The 23,318-nt window shown below is 35.9% G+C and overlaps 1 protein-coding gene across 3 annotated transcripts in view; it reads right to left on the bottom strand.

The window, feature by feature from the left end:
* Nucleotides 1–1,100: 1,100 nt before the first annotated feature.
* CDH7 (cadherin 7) overlaps nt 1,101–23,318 on the bottom strand; it is a 190,546-nt gene continuing 168,328 nt past the window's right edge. For all 3 annotated transcript variants that reach the window (XM_027118717.1, XM_027118718.1, XM_027118720.1), the window contains 2 exons: nt 19,103–19,354; nt 1,101–3,355 (listed from right to left, as the gene is read on the bottom strand). In XM_027118717.1, the coding sequence (XP_026974518.1) occupies nt 2,862–3,355; nt 19,103–19,354 (746 nt within the window). In that variant the 3' untranslated portion in view covers nt 1,101–2,861. The remainder of the gene's footprint in view (nt 3,356–19,102; nt 19,355–23,318) is intronic.

Raw genomic sequence — 23,318 nt, 5'->3', positions numbered from 1 at the left:
ACGTAAATTCCTTTCATGTCATCATTATTTGATATTCTATTCACTCATAGTATATTTACAACCATCAGGTTTCCTTTTATAAGTAAGCAGCAAAGTGTTGGAAAACATTTCACAACTAGTTCTACGGGGTGGGGGGAATGTAGTGTTTGGTGATTTCCATGGTGGTCTAAATATTACCACCAAGGCTGACCTACCGAAATGATATCACTAGAAGCAGAGGTGGAAAGACATATGCATAATTGGTACTTAGGAGTTGGTTTGAGCTGGCCCCAGTCCACCACTGAATTTTAGTAACTAGATAATAGGTATTTATTTAAATGCTTTTGGAGGACCTTGTAACAAGCTTTAACATTGATTTTTGTTGATCAACTGTTCTAGTCTCTGGGTTTACAGCAGAGCCTATCTCTCAAGTATCATGTCAGATAAACATATACAGCCTTAGATTTCAAAAGGGAAAAAGAAAACTAAAATAACAAATTCACCACCATTACAAATAAGCTTAGCTAGAGTACTTCATATAAATTCCATCTCTATTAGGGACATTCTTCCAGCCATCTCAAGATTTCTTTTAAATACCATTGAATCAAGTTCAATATTGTTTTGTTATCATTTTCCACACATAAAATAGCAGTTGAATATATGCAAGAATTTCAAATCTTTATTTAAATCTGAATCTTTTTTCCCCAATCTATTACTGGCAAAAACGAAATTAAAAAAAAAAAAAATATATATATATATATATATAATATATTTAAAAGGAGAGAAAGCAAGGTGAATGATGTGATGTTCCTTTTCTAAAATACATTCGAACTTATATTTATGCAACAATCAGCAGTTTTGATATCATAATCTAAAAGTATTTTATCTTCTTGCAGACAAGGGGATTATTAAAAAACTATTCTCATTAGCTTGCTGATGTAACACCTATATAATTCCTGCACCACACTCTGATTTTATGAAATTGGGTAAGTGTACTATGCTTTACTTTTTTAATTTGAGAAACTTACACGTGACTAAAAGTCATGAACAGTATCATTTACCATTATAAAATTGATTTTTCATATATATATTAATACAGCAAGAAGCATCTAGTCATGAAACAATGTCTATAAAACTTTATTCAAATGAAAGGACTGTTTGCAGATAACCATACTGATTGAACTATTTATTTTGATGGAGCTGAAGGCCACTTTCACATACTTCATTTCTAAAGATGGGCTGCAATTTTACAGAATCCTACAGTTTCTCCTCATGTAATCAAAAGATTGATATTCTTGTTCCAGTGTTCGTCTTTCAGAAAGAAGCACTTTTAGAAACACAGTTTCCTATACAGCGTCCACTATCTGTAGATTTATTAGGAACCCAACAATAAACCCTTTTTTAAAAGGAGAAAAGAAAGAAAAAACTAAATTCATTCTTATGTGAATATATTCACATTAAACTAGTATTAATCTAGAAAATAATGTTAGGTAGAAATATTATTTTAGTCATAAAATTCTTCTTTCTCAAACACATGTGATCACTTAATTTTTCTCCTCACTTTGGCACATCTAAACAGGTATAGAAAGTATACAGTGCTTGGTTAATTCTTGAACATATTTGCATCAGAATTTAATGGTGGGTTTTGAAATTTATAACATTACATTGTTTAAGATATATTCAAAAAATCTGTCCTTTACTCAATATTTTTACAGCAATAGAGGGTGAGGGGAAAACATTCTTGAAAGTCTTTGGAGCATATAGAATTTGTGACCTTGAAAAATCAATCTTGCATCAAAGAAAATCTCAATTCTCTCTGAAATCTTCCTTCTATAGTACAAATACTTTCTTTCAATGTTTTGTACATTTTAATGGCTCAGACAAACAACTTATACGTCCTTGTAGCTGTGTTCCTCTCTGAGACGTGAACAGCAACAGGCCTCAATTGCTCTACTATTTTTTTTTCCATTTCCATGCTTCATTTCCTCCATGTAGCTCAGACTGGAGAAAAATCAGCATGTTCTGATGAGCTTAATATTCTGAGGCAGGAAGATGGACCTGAATTGAGTGGAGATTGGAGGTCCAAAATAAATATAACACCATGTGTCAAATAAAAAAGAAAACATAGTCTCCTGTACAAATCAGAAGAGATAATAAAAAAATCAACGAATAGACAGCAACTTTTCTTCATACCTACACAAGCATCTCAAAACGACTGCCAACTTTAAGAATGATTTACCTTTTGCTTATTTGGAACATTTCAGAATTTATTTGCTAAACAATGGTTTATGTTGCCTTAAAACAAATTTTATTGGCTTGTATTGGAGGATTGGGGAGGATTTTCTAAGAATATTTATATTGCTAAATAAAATGTATTTGCTAACTGACAGCAATAAAATTCTGCTGGATGCTCTAATCTAGCAAGCTGAAAGCATCACTGTAAATTAAATTTGTCCCAAGTTTTGATATGCAAGAAGTTCCAGGACTTTTCAATCCTGGCATATCATGTTTTATTCCCCTCCCTGCCAGTACCGTGAAGGTATGTACAGGACACCCTGGCAACACTGACAACACAGGGCACTACTTACAGAGGTTAGGTGCCTTTGCAGGTATCTGAGAGTTGCTATCTATTCACAAACCACTGAGCATTTCTTTTTATCAAAAAGCCTTCCAATGCTCAGTCTGTGGTCAGTGCAGTCCCTTGGATAAGTCTAATGAAGATATGCTTCACCAAGGCAGAACCCCAAACGGTTAAAAATGGAGAGATATTTACAACCATTTCCTCTAGCAAGTGGAGTTCTTGTTTTCTGTATGTAGTGGTGTTTTGTTTTGTTTTTTGCTTTTACTTTTTCTTCAGTACATTTCAAACTAACGTTCCAGGGCTATGAGTACAGACTCTCCGGGCCAGTTCCGTACATGTCTGCGAGTCGTTTAAAACGCGGTCCCCAGTCACTAAGGTAGTCGTAATTCTGATCAGAGTTTGAGCTGATGGAATCTAGCGAGCTGAGTGATTCAGCCACCGAGCCATTTCCTTCGAAGGCGTATGTCTGCAAGGAATCGTAAGGCGGGGCGCAGGGGTCAATGTCGGCTTCCTTCAGTCTTTCCCAAATAAATTCCCGGAAAATGACATTATCTGGGATGCTTTTAAAAGTCGGTCGACTCAAGAACTGAATTTCTGGAGTCACATCTCTCCGGGTCTTGGTGTCTCTGAGGACGTTGAGGTTTCTGAGCGCGGCCATGTCAAAGGCTTCTGTGTCTTCCTCCCCCCCACCCTCGTCATCGTATCTAACGATGTTTTCTCTGATATCTCTCTCTTCGTCGAAAATAAGGGGCTCTTTTTTCCTTCTTCTCATAGTGACGATCAGGAGGATCAACACTGAAACAAGGAGACAGCAAAGGGAAAGTTTCAGTAAACTCGCCGGCCGCTCCCTCCCCCTGGCGAAATTACGCCTCTAATGTTGATTTCAGATTTTTCTGCCCTTTAAAGGGAAATGAATGGGCCGCCTACTTCCATGGGAATTCACAGCAGTAAATGTGCTGAAATTGCTAAAGCGCCTTTAAAATAGAACACTTTTTATACATCAAGAAACCCTTTTCCACACCTGTTCAGAATTGATGTCTCCCTCTTGAACGTAACCCCCAAAGCATTTGACAGAGCAAATGGAAGGGCCAGGGGAGGATAAATAATTTCAAAGCCATGAAACACCAAGGGATTTTTTTTTTTGAATTCCTTAATTGCTGGAAAGGCAAAGTGACATTCATAAATGTTTGGGGGTCTAATTTAACAACTGCAATTTCAGAAGGAAATGGATTATAGCATTTGGCTGGGTTCTTTGGAGAAATGCCTAGTACTTGTCTATGAAACTCAGCTGTTAAATAAAATCCAGCATGTTCAGACCATATACAAACATTAAAACCTTCTTTATAATAGAGTCCCACTTTCAGTATGAAACACTGAACTTGGTTTTTATGTATTATACCTAGAGAGAGAGTACAGGTTGTGAGATTTTAGCAGTAGCCAAAGTCTGATTGAAGAAATCAATCATCCCTTTAACATTAGGAATTTTCTTTCCTTTATCAAAATTAATAAATGATAAAGCACGTTTGCACTGGAAAGCAGAGAACAACTACACTGGCTACTCTAAACAAACTGAATATACTTTTGTGCTTTTTAATAAGGACAGCTGTCCCTCTGTATCTGCAGGTTCCACATCCAAAGATTCAAGCAACCCCGGGCTGAAACTATTTTCTTTTTTTAATTCCAGGAAGTTTCAAAAAGCAAAACTTGGATTTGCTTTACATAGGCTACTATTTTATATAACATTCACATTGAATTTACAACTATTTATATAGCATTTACATTGTACCGGGTATTATAAGTAACCTAGAGATGATTTAAAACATAGGGGAGGATGTGCATAGGTTATATGCAAATACTATGCCACTTTTATACAAAGGACTTGAGCATCCTTGGAGTTTGGTATATCGGAGTTCCTGGAACCAATTCCTTACAGATAGAGCTGGGTGACTGTACACTAATAAGAAGGTGACTACTCTGCTCTGACTATGAGTGACTGAATGCTTGCCAAACTGGGAACACATTAGATTTCATGGCCTGTTGAATCAAGTTAAAATGAAGTAGAAAGTATTCTTGAATTTTGGAATTCAAAAATGTATGTTAGTGAATTATCTTTAATGATCTGTCTACAAGTAAGTTATCTTCTTAATAATTTTTAATCACAATATTTTTTTTCCTGCAAGGTCTAGGAGGCCCAAAATATACACTAAGTGGATTATGGTTTGGGGTACGTTACTCTCAGCATAGTTTTAAAAAGGACTTTGAAATATTTATATTTAAAATACCTTTTAAGGTATTTCTTTGGCATTAAGAATTTGAGAATAAAAACATCAAACTAAGACATCAAGGTAATTCAGAGTAATTAAATGTAACGACTAGGGGTGAAGCATATTTCAGCCTTCAACTCAGTCTGCTTTAAAAAAACCAAAACTCTAAGGATTTATTTAACCAAAATGATTTTATTATCAATGAAAAGTATATGCTTTCTTAAGTATGTGTCTATTTGTTCTCTGTCATCAACAGGAATATGACTGACAAGGATATTTTTATGGGAGATCTTTGGAAATAGTGGGAAATCAATTGTTTACTGGGGCACTTTTTTATTTCCTTTCCTATTTGACTCTGGCCTATTGCTCCCCCATAAGCTTTATCCACAGCCTACAATTTAGAAACTGAGATACATTTCTGAACTTTCTGGCCACCTTCTCATGTTGCTATGGCACATAAGTGCTTAATTCTCTTTTCTTGATATTATTTACTACATTTAAATGTTATCAACTGGCTTCATCAGAGTAGGAAACGTAGTTCAAAAGCCAATGCTTTTGAAATGAATGAAATACCATTCATTTCCTGTCTGTTCCCATAAATATTCTGCCATGCGTCTGCCCTCCCTGCTAAGTGTATTCCCAACCCTGTCCCTTTTGGTCTTCTGAAAATTAGCATTTCTACCACCCCTAAAGCCTTTTAGTTTTCAAGCTCCATGCTAGAATGTTACAACAAAGACATGTTTACAAGATTAATATGTTTCTGTTCTAACATTCTGGTATTTAACTTTGCTGTCAAGAAGGCCTTGGATAAAAGTCCAGTCTTTCCAAATATTAGCTGTGTGATCTTGGGCAAGTAACTTGAACTGCACATAGCCATATGTGACAATTATAGCCAAGTTCAGGGCTCACGGAGTGGAAAAGAGATTGGGGAGTAAGGTCGGTAGAAGTAAACAGAATGCCAGGCACTTGCCAGTGTGCAACAGAGATGTTTTCATTGTTATCCTCCGACCCACCAAGAATGTTAACTCAAAATTCTGTGAACACAGCAAGTGAAGACACTGTGTTTCTCCTTTGACCAAGGAAAAACAATGAACGAAGTTAGGTAACAAGCAAAGTAGAAGGTGTATGAAGTATGCATCAGGGCTTGTGCACTAAAGATTAAACTGGAGAGAGAGAGAAGGCAGTAAGGTGGAAAATGATGGTCTGTACACAGGACGTATCATGTGACCCTCACAGCCGTTCTCTGGGGTAGGTAATTTCCCATTCAGTGGTTGTCTCAGACATGTGAAACAATCTGTCTGTGGTCAGTGTATTGGTAGTAACTCAGGGTAAGGTGTACTCCTGTCTTCAAAGCTTTTGCACTTTCTATCACACTGTGGGCTTAGACCTTCCACAGAAGGTACAAGATACAAGATACAAGCCGAGAACTCAGGTGACAATTGCTAGCTTGGAGGAAGACACATCAGGAAATCTGAATAAAAGAATTTTAGATTTATATACTTTAGTTTCTGAAACTTTTTACATAGTCTCCCAGAAATAAGTGATTGCAACAGAAAGGTGGACCAAGAAAGACTTCTCGTTAAGAAATCAAACCGAGTAAGACATGGAATGGAGAGGTAGCAGGGAGAGAATCGTGATGGGTGGGCAGGCGGAGGTAGGTGAAGATGAGAAATCTGTTACACATATTGGAGGGCAAAACTGAGGGGGAGCAAATGTCCAATTGAGTACAAAAATCGGATGGAAGAAGTGAATGGGCACAAGAGTAATGAGGGTATGAAGAAGAGAAGAATTATGTAAGAATTAGATGCCCTTTTCATTTAAGTCAGTGTCTAAGAATGCAAAACATTTCCAAGTTCTCAATTTTCTTTCCTTCTTATAATTACAATGGATCTTATCATAGATATCTATATCTCACAATTATTACATTCTATTGTAAGTGTATTTTCACGCCACCAATAATACAGTTGCCTTTTGACCCTCAATTATAGTGTTTAGTAAAAGTGAAATGTGAGAACCCAGGGGTGCGTCAGCCCATGGGTTCAATGCCCATTAAGCATATTAATATCTTATGGCGTTTGTCTTATTTTCCAGTCTTGCCTGAAGCTGAGGAAAAATGTGAAGTGTTTTAGAAGGTTAGACAATTTAACATTTCAGTGACTTGGGAGAATATTAATTTCTAACTGCTTGAGCACGCTATAAAAAATAAATTTTAACCTTTACATGGAACAAGTATTAACTGTTCTTCAGAGGTTATGGAGATAATTGCTGTATTAAAAGGAATACTTTCTGCCTAAGTAAGCACAAGATTATATATTTTAAGAGGTTTTATCATACATCTTTTCCATCATCTGGACTATACTTCTGAGTGGAGACAGAAGGAAAGGTTTAGGTCTAGTTGAAGTCTAGACATGTACTTGAATCGTGCTGGTTTGTGAATTTATGTATCTATTTCACAATGATGTGCTAACCATTTTATGCATTTGGTATAGTGATATGATGGTGCACATAGCAGTAGACGTGACACATTTCCTCATGGAAGTTACAATTAAATGGGGTGGACAGATATTCATCACACAAGAGAACTGTATGTAAAAGTAGAACAGTGATAATTATTCCTGAAGAGGGAAGTATGATCTTTTAAGGCTATGTATTAGGGGAAACAGGTTAGGGGAGGCCTTAAGGCAGAGTAACCGAAGGCTGAGGGTGGAGATGTGATATGGAAGAGTATTCTCGGCACAGTCAACCAGTGAGCAAAGGTGTGAGGCCAACGTGTGGGTGGAGAGCAAAGAAAGAAACAGGAGGGAAGCCAGGAGACACAGGCACCAGCCAGGCCCTGCCGGCCCACGAGCCAACTAGCGTGAAGGAGGGCACAATATGATCAGGTGTATTTTTTGAAAAAAATCATTCTGATTAGACTAAGGAAGTAGGGAAGAGTAGATGTGAGAAAAGAAGTTAGAATGCATAATGTTGACCTAATTTCTGATTTTAGAATTCAGTTTCCTAATATCCGATGCAACATTCTCCAAGCATTCCAGTATGTAGGAAGTAAGTGCTGGGCGCTGACAAAATATAACGAGAGGTTCCCTGCATCCAAGTAGCTCACTGTGTAGGCTATATTTACACAGATAAATAGAGTTCAAGTCGTCATGCAGTTCGTTGTAAGAAGGTACAGACATGCATGGGTGCAAAGCACACAGACCAGGAGAGCACCAGTCTCCCAAACCCGAGAGAAACAGAACGGAAGATGGAGAAAAATTTAGAAGTTGATACTATAAGTTAGTGATCTCCTTTATTCTAACCTTCACTGTGGTGTGTGTCAGATACATATGCAGACAGTTAGCCTGGAACATGCTTTTTACTGAATCACCTTGGCAGTATTTTAGTCTTATTTTCCTAACCCACTTCCCAGCGGCTAACAGTAGAATTATTTACCCAGAACTAAATAGAATTCTGCAGATACAATCTGATCACCACAAAATGCTGCCAACTTCTAAATGAGGCTACTTATGTTAAAGAACAACTTCTTCCATTCATGTATTAACATATTTCAAATACTGAGTCTGGGGTTCATTTTAAACCACTCAGTCATGTATACTACCATCAGGCCAGTTTTCCCCATCCTTAAAAATCTGTAAAAGGTTTTTGTTTTCATTTGCAAGACTATATGTAAACCTGTTAAATATCAGTTTCTTAAGATTAACCCATTGTTTATAGACTTCTTCCAAAAGGTTAGTGCCTGAATTTCATTTAATTCAACAGTATTTTTACTGAGCACAGACCTTCTAAAACTGTAAGCCCCATAAGGGCAGTGATCTTATTCTGCACAGATATATCTAGAGCACAAAAAACAGTATCTGATACTAAGATTTCAATAAATATTTGTTAAATTGACAAAGTACGGGCAAGCTACTATGGAGATATGCAGATAGCTCTTGCCATTAAGTTCAGCATTTTATATAAGAAAAAATTTATTATATAACGCAACTATATAGCATTATAACATACACTAAGAAAATATGTATAGGAAGGTACAGCCAGGATGCTCAGAGAATGCAGACAAGATGACACTAAGGTAAGACTTGAAGAATGAGCCAGCCTTCACCAAGAAACTTATAAACATTCAGAATTTCTTATTAGTCATAAAATACTTGTCTAAATCTTCACTATTCAACATGGTAGCCATGAGCCACAAGCGGTGAACAAGCATTTGAAATGTGGCTATTGCTAGTTAAAATGTGAATTGAGATGTGCTCTAAGTGTAAAATGTCCATGTGATGTTGAAGACTTAATTTGTTAAGTAAAATATATTAATAATTTTATTGATACATGTTAAAATTACGGTAGTTTATACTACATTAAATTAAATATATTATTAGCATTTATTTCACTTTTTAAAAAGTTTTTGCTAATGGGGTTCCTTGAAAAATTTTAATTACATATGTGTTTCACACTTGTGAATCACGATGTATTTCTTTTGGACAGTTGATCTAAACAAAAGATTTGGGAATACTAGAAAACTCTTAACTGCATATGGTCTTAAGGTATACTACTCTTACAGTAGGAGATTTTATTGCCAAATGACATATTGAATGGTGAAAATTATTATACTACAATTATTATTTATTTATTAGGTGTAACTGAAAACTGACCTAAATGAAAAATTGCTAGCACAATCAGACTACAAGTTCAGTAATGTTTTATAATTATCCACATCAATGGGCAAGTAAACTTAGCTTTTAAATAACTTCTACTTCCCCCTGCCTGTTTCCTCCTCTCCAAAATGGAAATAATAGTACTTACTTCAAAGAAAATGTCTCACAGTAACTTTACAAAGATTGCGTTTATATTTGTATAGTACTTAAATAGTGCTATACATAGTAAGCACTATGTGATTTTGTTAAAATTTTTGTTTTTCTAAATTTCTGTAATAAATTCTTACACAGTTCAGTTCCTATCTTTGTGGTCTTGCTAAAATTTGAGTCATATAAGTGGTGCACAGAAAGAAACATACATTTTACCATTCGTACACGTGTGATTTTGATAACCCTCAGTTAATTTAGTTAATGTGTTTGGTATCTACTCTCTTCCATTTATTGGGTGGTATAATAATGAATAATAGAGATACCAGGCCTATTCATGAGGGGCTTAAAATACGTAACAAAGGTAGTAAAATAAGCAGTAGAGTGTGAAAAGTACTATTCACTGATTCCCCAAAATATTTTTCCTCCTGGGTGCCCTATGCTAAGCCTTGAAAATGTAATGGTTTTAAAAAGATATTAAGGTCATTACTCTCAAGGTGCTTTTATATTTGAGCAAGGTAAACATTTACTAATTGTGATATGTGCTACAAAGGAAACACACAGGTTCATGATAAAGACTCATGGGCATGAGGAACACCTAATTTAATCAGTGGGTGAGGACATTTCCTCTTTGAAGGTAACACTGAGCTGGGGCATAAAGAATAGTATGAGACCAACAGGTGAAGGGAAGCAGAAAGAAGGTTTCAGGGACATGGGGGCATGTTTGAATCTCATGAAAAAACAGGCCATGTGGCTCTTCCTACTGGGAGAGTGAAGGCTCAGATAGCCTGATGCCATCAAGAGGTGAGCAGGTGTCAGAATGTGCCTTGCTTTGTGGGCTGTGAGGAACATCTGGATTTCGTGTAAGTATATGTGACGCTTCTGAAATGCTTCAAGCAAAGAAATTATGTTTCAAAAAGTGAAATGATAGGAAAAATACAGGGGTACTAGTGCATTCGCGCTGTGATCACAGATGGATGTCACTGGAAATGACATCTAAGCAAAAGATTTAAAGGATGAGAGAAGTCAACTTATCATTTTGTCTGGATTTATGTGCTGTGTAATCAGATAGATCCCCAGTAACAGAGGGCCAAGCTTTGAATGTGCACTTATGAACCCACTCTATTATTTGTAGTCACAAAGAATAAAGATTTGTAATTAATAAAATTCAAGTATATGACTGAGATAAATTAGATATCAAATATAGCATTTTTAACTGAAATTTAAACTGAATTTTAAAGTATCCTTAGTCTCAACTGCAATAATTTTTCTCTCTTTAGACTCTAAAAATCATATATTCTTATCTTTTTTTCTTGAGCCCATGTACAACTCCAGGGCTATTAATCTGAAAATATAATCTAAATGCTTTTAACCTGTGCCATATCAATTTTCCAGAAAAATTAGAGAAATAGGCTGGATCTCAAAAGGCCTAAAACTGTAGAATGTTATGGGAAAATTCAGGTCCACTACTTATGGATAAATAACAAAAATGTAATGTTCTTCTCTACTACTGAGTACATCTAAACATTCATGGATACATTCAGTATGCATGTATCATATGCCTTCTCTATTTCACATCTGCATTTTATGAGATGCTATGTATACAATGATGAAATAATGCTTGGTCATTGCCTCCAAAAGCAGGAGTCCACCAGAGGAGATAGACAAAGAGACAAACCAATCAGCCCATGAACGATGCTCTAAGACTGTTTTATACAAGGTGTTATGCAGCCCCTAGGAACAGTACCCAGCTTGGACTCAGAAGCAAAGGAAGTAAGTCTTGACTACAAAAAAAGAGTTACTATTTGTGGATTCTGGGGAGAGGTATTCCAGGAAGAAGGAGCAAAGCATATAAGAAGAGGTAAAACAAAGCAAGATGAGTCTGAGAAAGTGCAACTCTGCAATTTAAAGTACACTGTGAGTGGAGAGAGAAACGGCTGAACTGGGAGGGAGCATTTAGGTCATAGACAGAACGTGATTCTAGTCTGTAGACAATGGCGAGACACAGAGAAGGTGACTCTAGTCTGTAGACAATGGCAAGACACAGAAATCTTATTTTAGGCTGGGCACGCTGCAATCACATTTGCTTTTAAAAAGCTTACTCTCTCTGTGGTCCTGGATTGGAGCTGACAGAGACTGGGGAAATTACCATAATTCAGGCAGAAAGATGGACCATGGACAAATCAGGTGCAACATCAAGGGAGAGAAAGAAAGACAGATTCAAGAACCAAAGTAAAATTAACAGCACTTAGGGGACTGATTGGCTATGGAGGATGGAACAGACAGAAGAGTGAAGGCTGACTGATTACACCCAAAAAACACTTAAGTAGGCACTAAATCAAGGTAAGAGATAGGAATGTAGGACGATTGTTCAGTGTATGATAATTTCAGATTTCTCATGTCAGCAGTCCACCAGAACAATGACTGTACCTATCTAGATCTGCTGTTTAAGATCCAAACCAGAGATTTGCAAAACATATGCATATATGAGATACTGTTTTTCATGTCTCAAGACAGGAAGAAGTTTAATCACAACTGAAATTGATCCTTCCTTTTCCCAGAACAAGTATCACAAAAATCCTCTCCATTAAATATGTGAGTTAGAATGATTTCATTTAAGGCTCATGTGAGACAGAAAAACTGACCTAAGTACAATGAATATTTTATGCCCAAAGGCAATTGGTATATTTTGGTTGTAATGAAGCATAATCTCATCTTTAACATACTCCCAACCTTGAGAGAACATGTTTAGAATCGTGTAAGTGGAGGACATTTTAAATTAGACACTCAGAGTTCACCAAAGACGTCCTAAAGTCACTATGTGAGACAAAGATGGAGTTGCCCTATCCACAGATCTACAGGTGCTTCCAGAGACACACAGGTCTTTCAGATTAGAAAATACATAGGGAAAAATACCTTATAAAGGACATCCAGAAGGCAGTCTGGGCTGTGTTTGGGTCCTGGGTCTGACACCTTATAACATTGTACATGTCTCCGCTAATATACAGTTCTCTCATACAAAAAGTAGGAATAGCAATAACAATACTTAGTAATACCTGCTTAGGAAATATGAGAATTAAATTAGGCAACACTTGTAAAGCACTTAGTATGAACTTGTTCAGTGTAATTCATTGTTTAGAATAAAAGAAACACATCTGCTATCATAAATTAGCAACTATAGTCTGCCTGTTATTACCACTAGGACTGCTATGTCAAATATGTTCTTTCATTACAGATTACGAGGGGGATTTATCTTTTACATATTGCCCTCATTATTTTCTCTGCAATTTAACATTTTTTGCTTAAGTAACACTATCACTTCCAAAACCAGGAAAATAGTTTCCTGTTGAACCAAATCATGAACGGTCTCCACAGTTAAGAGCAGAGCAAATACCGTTTAGGTCGTGGTAGATCAGGGAAGAAAAGTGAAAAGATGCATAACAGCTAAACATCCAGCTGGCTACCCTGGAACTGGAAAAGCTTGAATTCCGTGTAGTAGAGAGTGGTTTCCACAAATGCCTTCTCAAACCTGGAGGTGGGCCAGTCTAATTAATCCCCACTGTGTCTGAAGAACTAGAGGGGATGTTATAGGACTTCAATTACTTGGACCTAAAGGTTGAAATAGGGAAAGAACAAAACTTAATATATAGTCAATTCAGTGGCAGTTTTAGTGAACAGGAAAAAGCTCCTCTGTACAGACTAACAGAAAGAAACTAGCTGTAATATTCTCTGAATAGATGTGCAATATTTAACATTGACACCATACATTAAAACAAAACAACTGAAATACTTTCCAGTTATTTCTGGAAAAACCACCGAAGTAATTATTTAAGGTCAGTCATTCATAGATTTTGGGTTTTATTTTTTAAGTGCTTTCAGCCTGGTAGGAAAAAAACTGGGTGTATCAACAATTACAAACTTTACTATGACAGGACTCCCCTGGTGGTCCAGTGGTTATGACTTGATGCTTCCAATGCAGGAGACATGGGTTCGGTCCCTGGTCAGGGAACTAAGATCCCATATGTTGTGAGGCATGGCCAAAAAAATAAATTTAAAAAATTATGTGAAATTTTTGTTGGAGTAAAATAGTTATTCAAGCCTTAGATTACTAAACTATCTTGCCATATATTGATGACATTTTTCTACATGAAAAATAATTGCGGCATCTGCTTGATAATTTTATCATGCACTTTGAATATGAAAATAACATCTCCTGTTCAAGTGTACTCAGTGTAAATAAAGGAAACCTCATGTTCTGATTTTTGGATCATCTCAGAGAATTCAGGTGCAAATAAATTATAGAGGATGACAGGAAGAGTGAGAAGGAGAGAGAAATCAGAAAAGAATTCACCCATAAACTTAGAAGAATACAAATACAGGTGAAAACCGACAAAATCCAATTTCACTTCAAATCTTGAGGAGAAAAAAGAACTACATGTGAACAGCTTTTAAAAAAATACTTGCAAGGTGTATTTCTTTTAGTTTAATCCAAAAGCAGTGATTGAGAAAAGGAGACCTAGAATCTGATGACTTAACAGCCACTAAATTATACCTCCTTTTCCTCCTCTGCAAAGGGCTGGAAATGATTTCTGTGATGCCTCCCAGTAATATTCTGAAACCTTCAGTACACCCCCTTCTATGTTACAAGTAGCTTTAATTTATCACATCAGTGGAACACAAACTTGGCATGTAGTGAAGCATGCTTTTTTTAGGCATCTAAAGTGCAGATGTGTCCCCAGTTTCACTCTTAAATTGAACTTGATCCTCAAATTCTTCTCCCCTCTTCACCTTGCTTTTTTCTAACAATATTTGTTCGGAACCCTGAAAAGGAATGAGTTACAAACACTGGTGCCTAGTGTCTAGAAAGGAGGTGTTGTAAAAAATGAGTCATTTGTGCATCAGAAGTCAGGTTCATACCAGGCTGTGCATCCCATCTGCACCCCTGAGTACTGGCTCTGGCACCTGTCGTAAAAACCCAGAGCCTATAACAGAAGAGACAGAACCAAAAGAATAAAAGGTCCTGGTTATCTGCTCTAAAAAGTTAATCAGGTGGCAAGATACTCTTTCTGAACTGAAATGCTAATATTTGAACATACAGATTACTAGGCAGAATCCTTACTGGGAAGAGGAAGCTGTAGACAGAAGCATTGGGTTCCAAACTGTATTTCAGTACAACAGGCTCTGTTTTGACTTGTTCTTGTAGAAACTTTTAAAAAAATGAATAAACTATGGAACATAAACATTTGATTTTTAGAAGTGCAAGAGGCGTTCCTCAACTAGTGTCTCTATAAGGAAAATGCTCAAATTTAACAAAAAGAGTAGTCCTACTTAAAATCCCCCAAACCTATGACTTTACCCTGAAATATATGTATGTATGTACACACACACTCATATCTATCATATGCAAGAATGAAGTCTAATACAACTATTTCACTTACTTTCAATAACAGCTACATAATTATTTTAAATGAATTAGAATCACCAAGAAATATAAATTGCAAGGAATGCCTAAGTCACAGATGAAAGTATTTTCTAAAATGAAGTAGGCTTCATTAGAGGGACACCCTTTAAAAACAAAAAAGTTAACTGCTGTGCATGATTAAATTCTAGGTAATACAATTTTATCTTACTCCTTTGAAATCAGGTATAATCTAAACTGTCTGTGATAAGCTAGTCAAGTTCAAAAGGAGTCATCCACACATCATCTACCTATGTCCTTTTTGGACAAAGGGCCAGTACCAGTCCCTCCCCCTAGGAAGTCTGCACAAGTCCCTGGACCATCCTTACCCACCAGGGGGCAGACACCAGAAGTAAAAGGAACTATTAATACAAACCTGCAGCCTGCGAAAAGGAGACCACAAACACGTAAAACATTAAAACAACATTAAACACACCAACATTCACATTATAGAGATCCCAGAAGTAGAAGAGAAAGGGCCTGAGAAAATATTCGAAGAGATTATAGCTGAAAACTTCCCTAATATGAGAAAGGAAACACTCAAGTTCAGGAAGCACAGAGAGTCCCATATGGGATAAACCCAAGGAGTATTAATCAAATTGACAAAAATTAAATACAAAGAAAAAATATTAAAAGCAGCAAGGGAAAAGCAACATACAAAGGAATCCCTATAAGGTTATCAGCTGATTTCTCAGCAGAAACTCTGCAGGCCAGAAGGGAGTGGCATGATATATTTAAAGTGATGAAAGGGAAAAACCTACAACGAAGAATGCTATATACCCAGCAAGGCTCTCATTCAGATGCAACAGAGAAATCAAAATTTTTACAGACAAGCAAAAGCTAAGAGAATTCAGCACCACCAAACCAGCTTTACAACAAACACTAAAGGAACTTCTCTAGGCAGGAAAGAAAAAAAAAAATGTGGCCACAACTAGAAACAAGAAAATCACAAATGGGAAAGCTCACCACTAAAGGCAAACGTACAGTAAAAGTAGGAAATCATCTACACACAAATATGATATCAAGACCAGCAACCATGAGAAGAGGAGGGTACAAATACAGGAAATGGGAAATGCATTTGAAATTGAGACCAGAAACTTGAAACCTCCTCTCTCTCTCTCTCCCTCTCCCTCTCCCTCTCTCTTTCTCTCTCTCTCTCTCTCTATATATATATACACACACACATATACACACATATATATATATATATATATATAGCTATATCAAAACCTCATAAGAACTGCAAACCAAAAAACAAGATACACACGAAAAAGAAAAAGGAATCCAAACACAATGCTAAAGATAGTCATCAAATCACAAGAGAACAAAAGAATGAAACAAAAAGACCTAAAAAAAACAATTAACACATGGCAATAAGAACATACATATCAAGAATTACCTTAAATGTAAATGGATTAAATATTCCAACCAAAAGACAGACTGGTTGAATGGATAGAAAAATAAGATCTGTATATATGCTGTCTACAAGAGACCCACTTCACATCTAGGAACACATACATACTGAAAATGAGGGTATGGAAAAAGGCATTTCATGCAAATGGAAATCAAAAAAAAGCTGGTATAGCAATACTCAGACAAAATAGACTTTAAAGACTGTTACAAGAGACAAGGAAGGACACTACATAACGACCAAGGGATCAATCCTAGATGAAGATATAACAATTGTAAATATATATGCACCCAACATAGGAGCACCTCAATATACAAGGCAAATTCTGACAGCCATAAAAGGGGAAACCGACAGGAACACAATAATGGTGGGGGACTTTAATACCCCACTTACACCAATGGACAGATTGTTCAGACAGAAAATCAGTAAGGAAACACAGGCCTTAAATGACACATTAGACCAGATGGACCTAATTGATATTTATAGGACATTCCATCGAAAAGCAGCAGAATACACTTTCTTCTCAAGACGGACCACATCTTGGGCCACAAATCAAGCCTCAGTAAATTTAAGAAAACTGAAATCATCTTTTCAAACAACAATGCTATGAGATTATAAATTTACAGGAAAAAACCCCTAAAAAAACACAAACATGTCGAGGCTAAACAATATGTTACTAAACAACCAATGGATCATTGAAGAAATCAGGAAATAAAAAAAATACCTAGAGAGAAATGACAATGAAAACATGACGATCTAAAACTTATGGGACACAGCAAAAGCAGTACTAAGAGGGAAGTTTATAGCAATAAAATCTTACCCTCAGGAAACAAGAAAAATCTCAAACCTAACCTTACACCTAAAGCAACTAGAGAAAGAACAAACAAAATCTAAAGTTAGTAGAAGGAAACAAATCATAAAGATCAGAGCAGCACAGGGAACTCTATATTCTGTAATAACCTTTATGGGAAAAGAATCAAAAAATGAAAAAAAATCTCCATTCTTTTATATATATATATAATAAAACAGACTCACCTTGCTGTACACCTGAAACTAACAACTATATACCAATAAAATTAAAAAACAAACAGAAAAACACCACAAAGGAAAATCTTTATCTTCTCATCTAGGTTATCCAGCTACTATAAAATATCCAGCTACTATAAAATACACAACTTACCTCTTAATAAGCACTTTGCAATGGTTCCATATTTTTCAACTTACTTAGTCCCTTATACTCTAATTAGACTTTAATTGGGAATTATTTGCCATTTCTAATGAATTTCTAAAAGTTTTGGCGATCTATGTGAAGCTATATGAAAAAAAAGTTTACTTCCTTCTAGATTTATTTGGCTATCTGAAGTTATAGAAGATAACAACTTCCATTTTTATGAGATCATTTACACAGTGTATTAGTGAGTATGTCTTAGCTTGGTTAATAGGTTGAGAACTTGCTTCATTGATAACGCTTAAAATTTACTCAATGTTCACTAGATGGTTGGCACATGAATTATCTCATTTAATTTTCACAACAAGCTTATGCGTCTAGTTCTATTCTTTTCCCCTTTGAGATTAAGAAGCTAGCCTTAGAAGAAGTAATGTTTTCCTGGTGAAGAGCTAGTACATATTGGAGGCAGTCATAAAAGCTAGGTTTTCTCGAACTCCATAAATCTTGTTTTTAAACATTATACAGTTATGACTCCCATTGCTAAATTCTGCATTTACAAAAATATAAGTGAATTTACAAATTATATTAAACCCCAAGAAAACACAGAGTACAGGCTCAGATGCAAAATTAAATGCTTACTGTCCTTGCTGTAGGAAGGTACACTTTGCCCTCACAGAATGTAAAGGAATAAACCCATTACCCAATGCCCATGTTGGATACCTCCCAATTTTTAAAAGGATGCTGCATAATCTCTTATAAAACTGCAATTCTAATATGAGTTATAAATCTAACCTAACCACGTAACAAAGTAATCATGGAAAAGTACAATTAAATGTAAATTCTTCTTGGGAAATTTTGCCCTGCTGAAATTTCAAACCTTTTAAGATTCGCAAATAATTATAAAACCCACCTTAAATCGTAAGAGAGGTAGGATATAAAGCCATCATTTCTTTTTTTTTAAGCCCCCATATTCATTGGTCTTTTTTCATTATGTATTTCAAACACACAGGCAAGAACAGAGACTGATATAAAGAGTGTTCATGTCTTAAGGAATTAAGTATCATAGATTCCACCCAAGGCCATTATTTCTAAAATAAGCATATTATCAAAGCAACACAGAAAAAATTCTCTTTACTCTAATACAGTTCCCGGAATTCTAAAGCAAACAGCTGGGAGATATAGTAAATGTTTTAAAAATCTTGAAAAAATTCAATTTTAAACATAAGCCATTTATCTTCACTTTTTAAAAAAATGAAATTGATAATTTTTCTGAGTTATCACTGGAAAGTGTGGCCAGTGATCATAGATTGCTCTGTGACCCAAATACCATGGATTAGAATATCTGCATATGTTCTCAAAAGGTATGAAGAGGAAAAGAAAAAAGTTCTGACCTATGGTGGTGTGACTGCTCTTACACAGCAAGCATTGCAAACAGTACCTACCCAGTAACGTCAGGACACAGGCCAGTATTGCGATCAGGGCTCCCGTGCTGAGGCCAGCAGGGAGGACGTAGGCCTCGGCGTTGCAGGTCTGGGCTACCCCATCTGCATCACAGTCACAGACACGGATGGTGAGGGTGTTGGTGCTGCTAAGTGAAGGTGATCCACTGTCCACGATGAAGACTGGCAGATAATAAACAGATTGCTCCTGTCTCCGGAAGCCATTTCTCCTGGTGAGAATTGAGGCTGTGTTGTCTAGAGTAAAGAAAGCAAATGCATGGAACACAAGATTTCTGATGGACTCTGTCCCACCAAACTTTAAGGACCTAAATGTAAGGCCAGAAACTATCAAACTCTTAGAGGAAAACATAGGCAGAACCCTCTATGACATAAAAGCAAGATCCTTCTTGACCCACCTCCTAGAAAAATGGAAATAAAAACAAAAATAAACAAATGGGACCTAATGAAACTTCAAAGCTTTTGCACAGCAAAGGAAACCATAAACAAGACGAAAAGACAACTCTCAGAATGGGAGAAAATATTTGCAAATGAAGCAATGAAGGATTAATCTCCAAAATTTACAAGCAGCTCACGCCGCTCAGTATCAAAAAACAACCCAATCCAAAAATGATCAGAAGACCTAAATAGACATTTCTCCAAAGAAGATATAAAGATTGCCAACAAACACATGAAAGAATGCTCAGCAACATTAATCATTAGAGAAAAGCAAATCAAAACTACAATGAAATATCATCTCACACCAGTGAGAATGGCCATCATCAAAAAACCTACAAACAATAAATGCTGGAGAGGGTGTGGAGAAAAGGGAACCCTCTTGCACTGTTGGTGGGAATGTAAATTGATACAGCCACTATGGAGAACAGTATAGAGGTTCCTTGAAAAATAAAAACAGAACTACCATACGACCCTGCAGTCCCACTACTGGGCATATACCCTGAGGAAAACAGAATTTAAAAAGAGTCATGTACCAAAATGTTCATTGCAGCACTATTTACAATAGCCAGAACATGGAAGCAACCTAAGTGTCCATTGACAGATGAATGGATAAAGATGTAGCACATATATACAATGGAATATTACTCAGCCATAAAAAGAAACGAAATTGAGTTATTTGTAGTGAGGTGGATGGACCCAGAGACTGGCATACAGAGTGAAGTAAGTCAGAAAGAGAAAAACAAATACTGTATACTAACACATATATATGGAATCTAAAAAAAAAAAAAAATGGTTCTGAAGAACCTAGCCAGGACAGGAATACAGACACAGATGTAGAGGTGGACTTGAGGACACAGGGAGGGAGAAGGGTAAGCTGGGACGAAGTGAGAGTGGCATGTACATATATATATGACCAAACGTAAAAGATAGCTAGTGGGAAGCAGCCACATAGCACAGGGAGATCAGCTCGGTGGGTGGGAGGGAGACGCAAGAGGGAAGAGATATGGGGATATATGTGTATGTATAGCTGATGCACTTTGTTATACAGCAGAAACTAACACACCATTGTAAAGCAGTTATACTCCAATGAAGATGTTAAAAAAATAAATAACTAAATAAATTTAAAAAAACTTTATCTGACTTAAGTCACTCTCCCTAGCTTCTTTTGACAGAGAGCTGTATTTCCAAATATTGGTTCATGTGAATACATTTTAATACATTTATGTCATGCTATATGGTTATATCCAAAGAAACAGTTATAAAGTAAAACTGAACGGGAAAATGTTTATACATCATTTATTACATTACCTGCAACTTTGTAAAAATTACATATACCTTTTTACTAATCTTAACATTTCAAACCATATGCTTATACAGAAGATAATTAAATTAAGTATTTTTGCATCATCATCAGATAGCATAGGTGAAATTTCCAATCCATCTTTTCTTGGACAAGTTCCAAGCCCAATATAGAAGTAAGTAAAATAAGCCACTCTAGTTTTAATTAAAATGAATATGCATAGATAGTCAAAAGAGGAATTATTGGGTAATTTTTAAAAATCCGTACTGGTACACAGGGTTACCAAAACACCATGTATATAAACATTTTGTCAGTGATAAAATAGGTCATTAGTGTTTAATTTATAATATATTCAATATTCTGTTTCATCTAACCTATTATGGTAATTATGAAACTTAACGGTGATCAGTAAGTCTGTATGACACAACTGTGATTTCTATATCAGAAATAGATTTCTTAATCTGCTAACAATTTGTCCAGTTAACTTGTCTTAATTAATTAATAATGGAATTTATGTGATTTTAAAATTTAGAGCAATTAATGAAAATATAATGGAAAAGAAGGAACACCAGGACCATAGTTTTACCCAGTGTGCTTTATCCAGTGACATGAAAGAATGAACAATACTCTAATGAAAGAGCAAGCTGAAATCTGTTCTGTCTCGAACAGCACAGAACAGCAAGCACACATGAGACTGGAATTATAAAATGTAGTAGGAAGAAAAGTGTTTGGTTTTCAGATTCCAGCTGGTAGGTTTTTATGTAAACAAATCTTTTATTTTAAAATGTATGAATTCAAGAGTGTTCGTTGAAAAACTACACATGGAGTTGTTGAAGCATATTGCCTTGAGTATGTTTCTGTACCCTTGACACACCCCTAGTCTTTGCCTTATAACCATTCAGATGTTATACATATTTATGATTTGATACACAAAGTTTTTTCAGAGTTGTTGATTTGTAACCTAACATGCCTGACATCTCACACACACACACACACACACACACACGACACGCTGAGGAGCACATGCTAAAATGCCCAATATCTGATGTATATGATTTTTAAATTTACAGCAATGTTCCCATGTTGAGGAACATAATGTTCACAAAAGAGATCATAAAATTCATCATGTTCTGTATGTGCTTCCTAAAATGGAAGTCAACGGATGAACTGACGTTCTTTCTTCCTATTCCTTATGTTTTCCTCCAAGATTCCCACAGATGAGGGAGCTCTAGGCTTGCCCTTGGGGAAATCTTTCAACTGTGTGGCTGTGTCAATGTCCTGGAAATCCAGCCATTTTAGTTCCTGTGCTGTCCTACAATCATGGTGGTACTGGATGATAACAAATGGGGGAAACGTTCAGACCCTTCTTGGGAAAATCATGAACTCCCCTCTCTGCATTTGTGCTGGATGAATGCAAATGCTGAGAATTGTCCTTTCCAACTATGATTAAGTCAGAGAGTTTGGGATTACCCACACAGAGAATGTGCTTCCTTTTATGTTACTACAGGAAAAAGACAGTATCCTCATTTAGCAGAGAGTGGGATCAGAAACATATATTATTTTCAGATTGAATTTCTGAGGCCAAAGTTGAATTTCCTGCAGTAAAGTAAGTGGTGACTTCAGGCAAAAGCACTTATAATGTCCATCTCCTGAAAGCAAGTATTTTTAGATAAGCCAGACTTAACTAACAAATTTCTATATTTTGTTTATCTGAAAGCTGAGTAACACATTCAAACTTGAAGAATTACATTTCCTATATTGTTGGGGTATAATCCTTTCTCTATACAGAGAGAGAGAGAGAGAGAGAGAGAGACAGAGAGAAAGAAATGTATTCAAAATTAGACAATAGATAGCAAGTTCTCATGCTTCCTTTGAAAGTTTTTACAATTATCTATATACTGTCTCTATGTCTAGAAGTATATATATATGTTTATATAATTGAGCAAAACCAGAATCTACCTATAGGTATTTGTAATAATGTTTCTATAATGACATTTATAAAACTGATTAAGAGTGTTTATCTTTGAAGCAGAGAAACAGGATTTGGGAGGATAGGGAATTCTTCTTTTGTAATTTTATATTTCTTTGCATAAAGAGTATATTTGTTATTTGCATGGATTACTTTTATTTTTATGTTAAAAATAAAACGATAACTGATGTTGGCATTGAAATATTAAGTCAAAGTTGATTTAGGTTGAAATGTGTTGTCCAATTATTTTCCTAACCTCTCAGGTTATGCCTAGGTAGTATAATCCTTGTTAAGGCATTTAGCTGGTCCTCAACCATCCAAAGATACTCTGCATAAAGAGCTTGGTACACAAGTAAGGAAGCAAATGTCTAGAAGAAAAGAGAGAGAGATGGATCTGGCTTCCCCCCTTCTTTGGATTTAGGCCTAAAATGATTTAAGTAGCAGTTTCTTCTTCATGACAGCAAATCCATAGATAAAAATTACTTAAGGGGCTG

Source organism: Aethalodelphis obliquidens, unplaced genomic scaffold, assembly GCF_003676395.1.
Source record: "Aethalodelphis obliquidens isolate GAN/ISIS:26980383/991018 unplaced genomic scaffold, ASM367639v1 scaffold19, whole genome shotgun sequence".
Classification (NCBI taxonomy): Eukaryota; Metazoa; Chordata; class Mammalia; order Artiodactyla; family Delphinidae; genus Aethalodelphis; species Aethalodelphis obliquidens.
The sequence above is the reverse complement of the archived record's forward strand: the minus strand, read 5'-3'. Positions and strand labels throughout refer to the sequence as shown.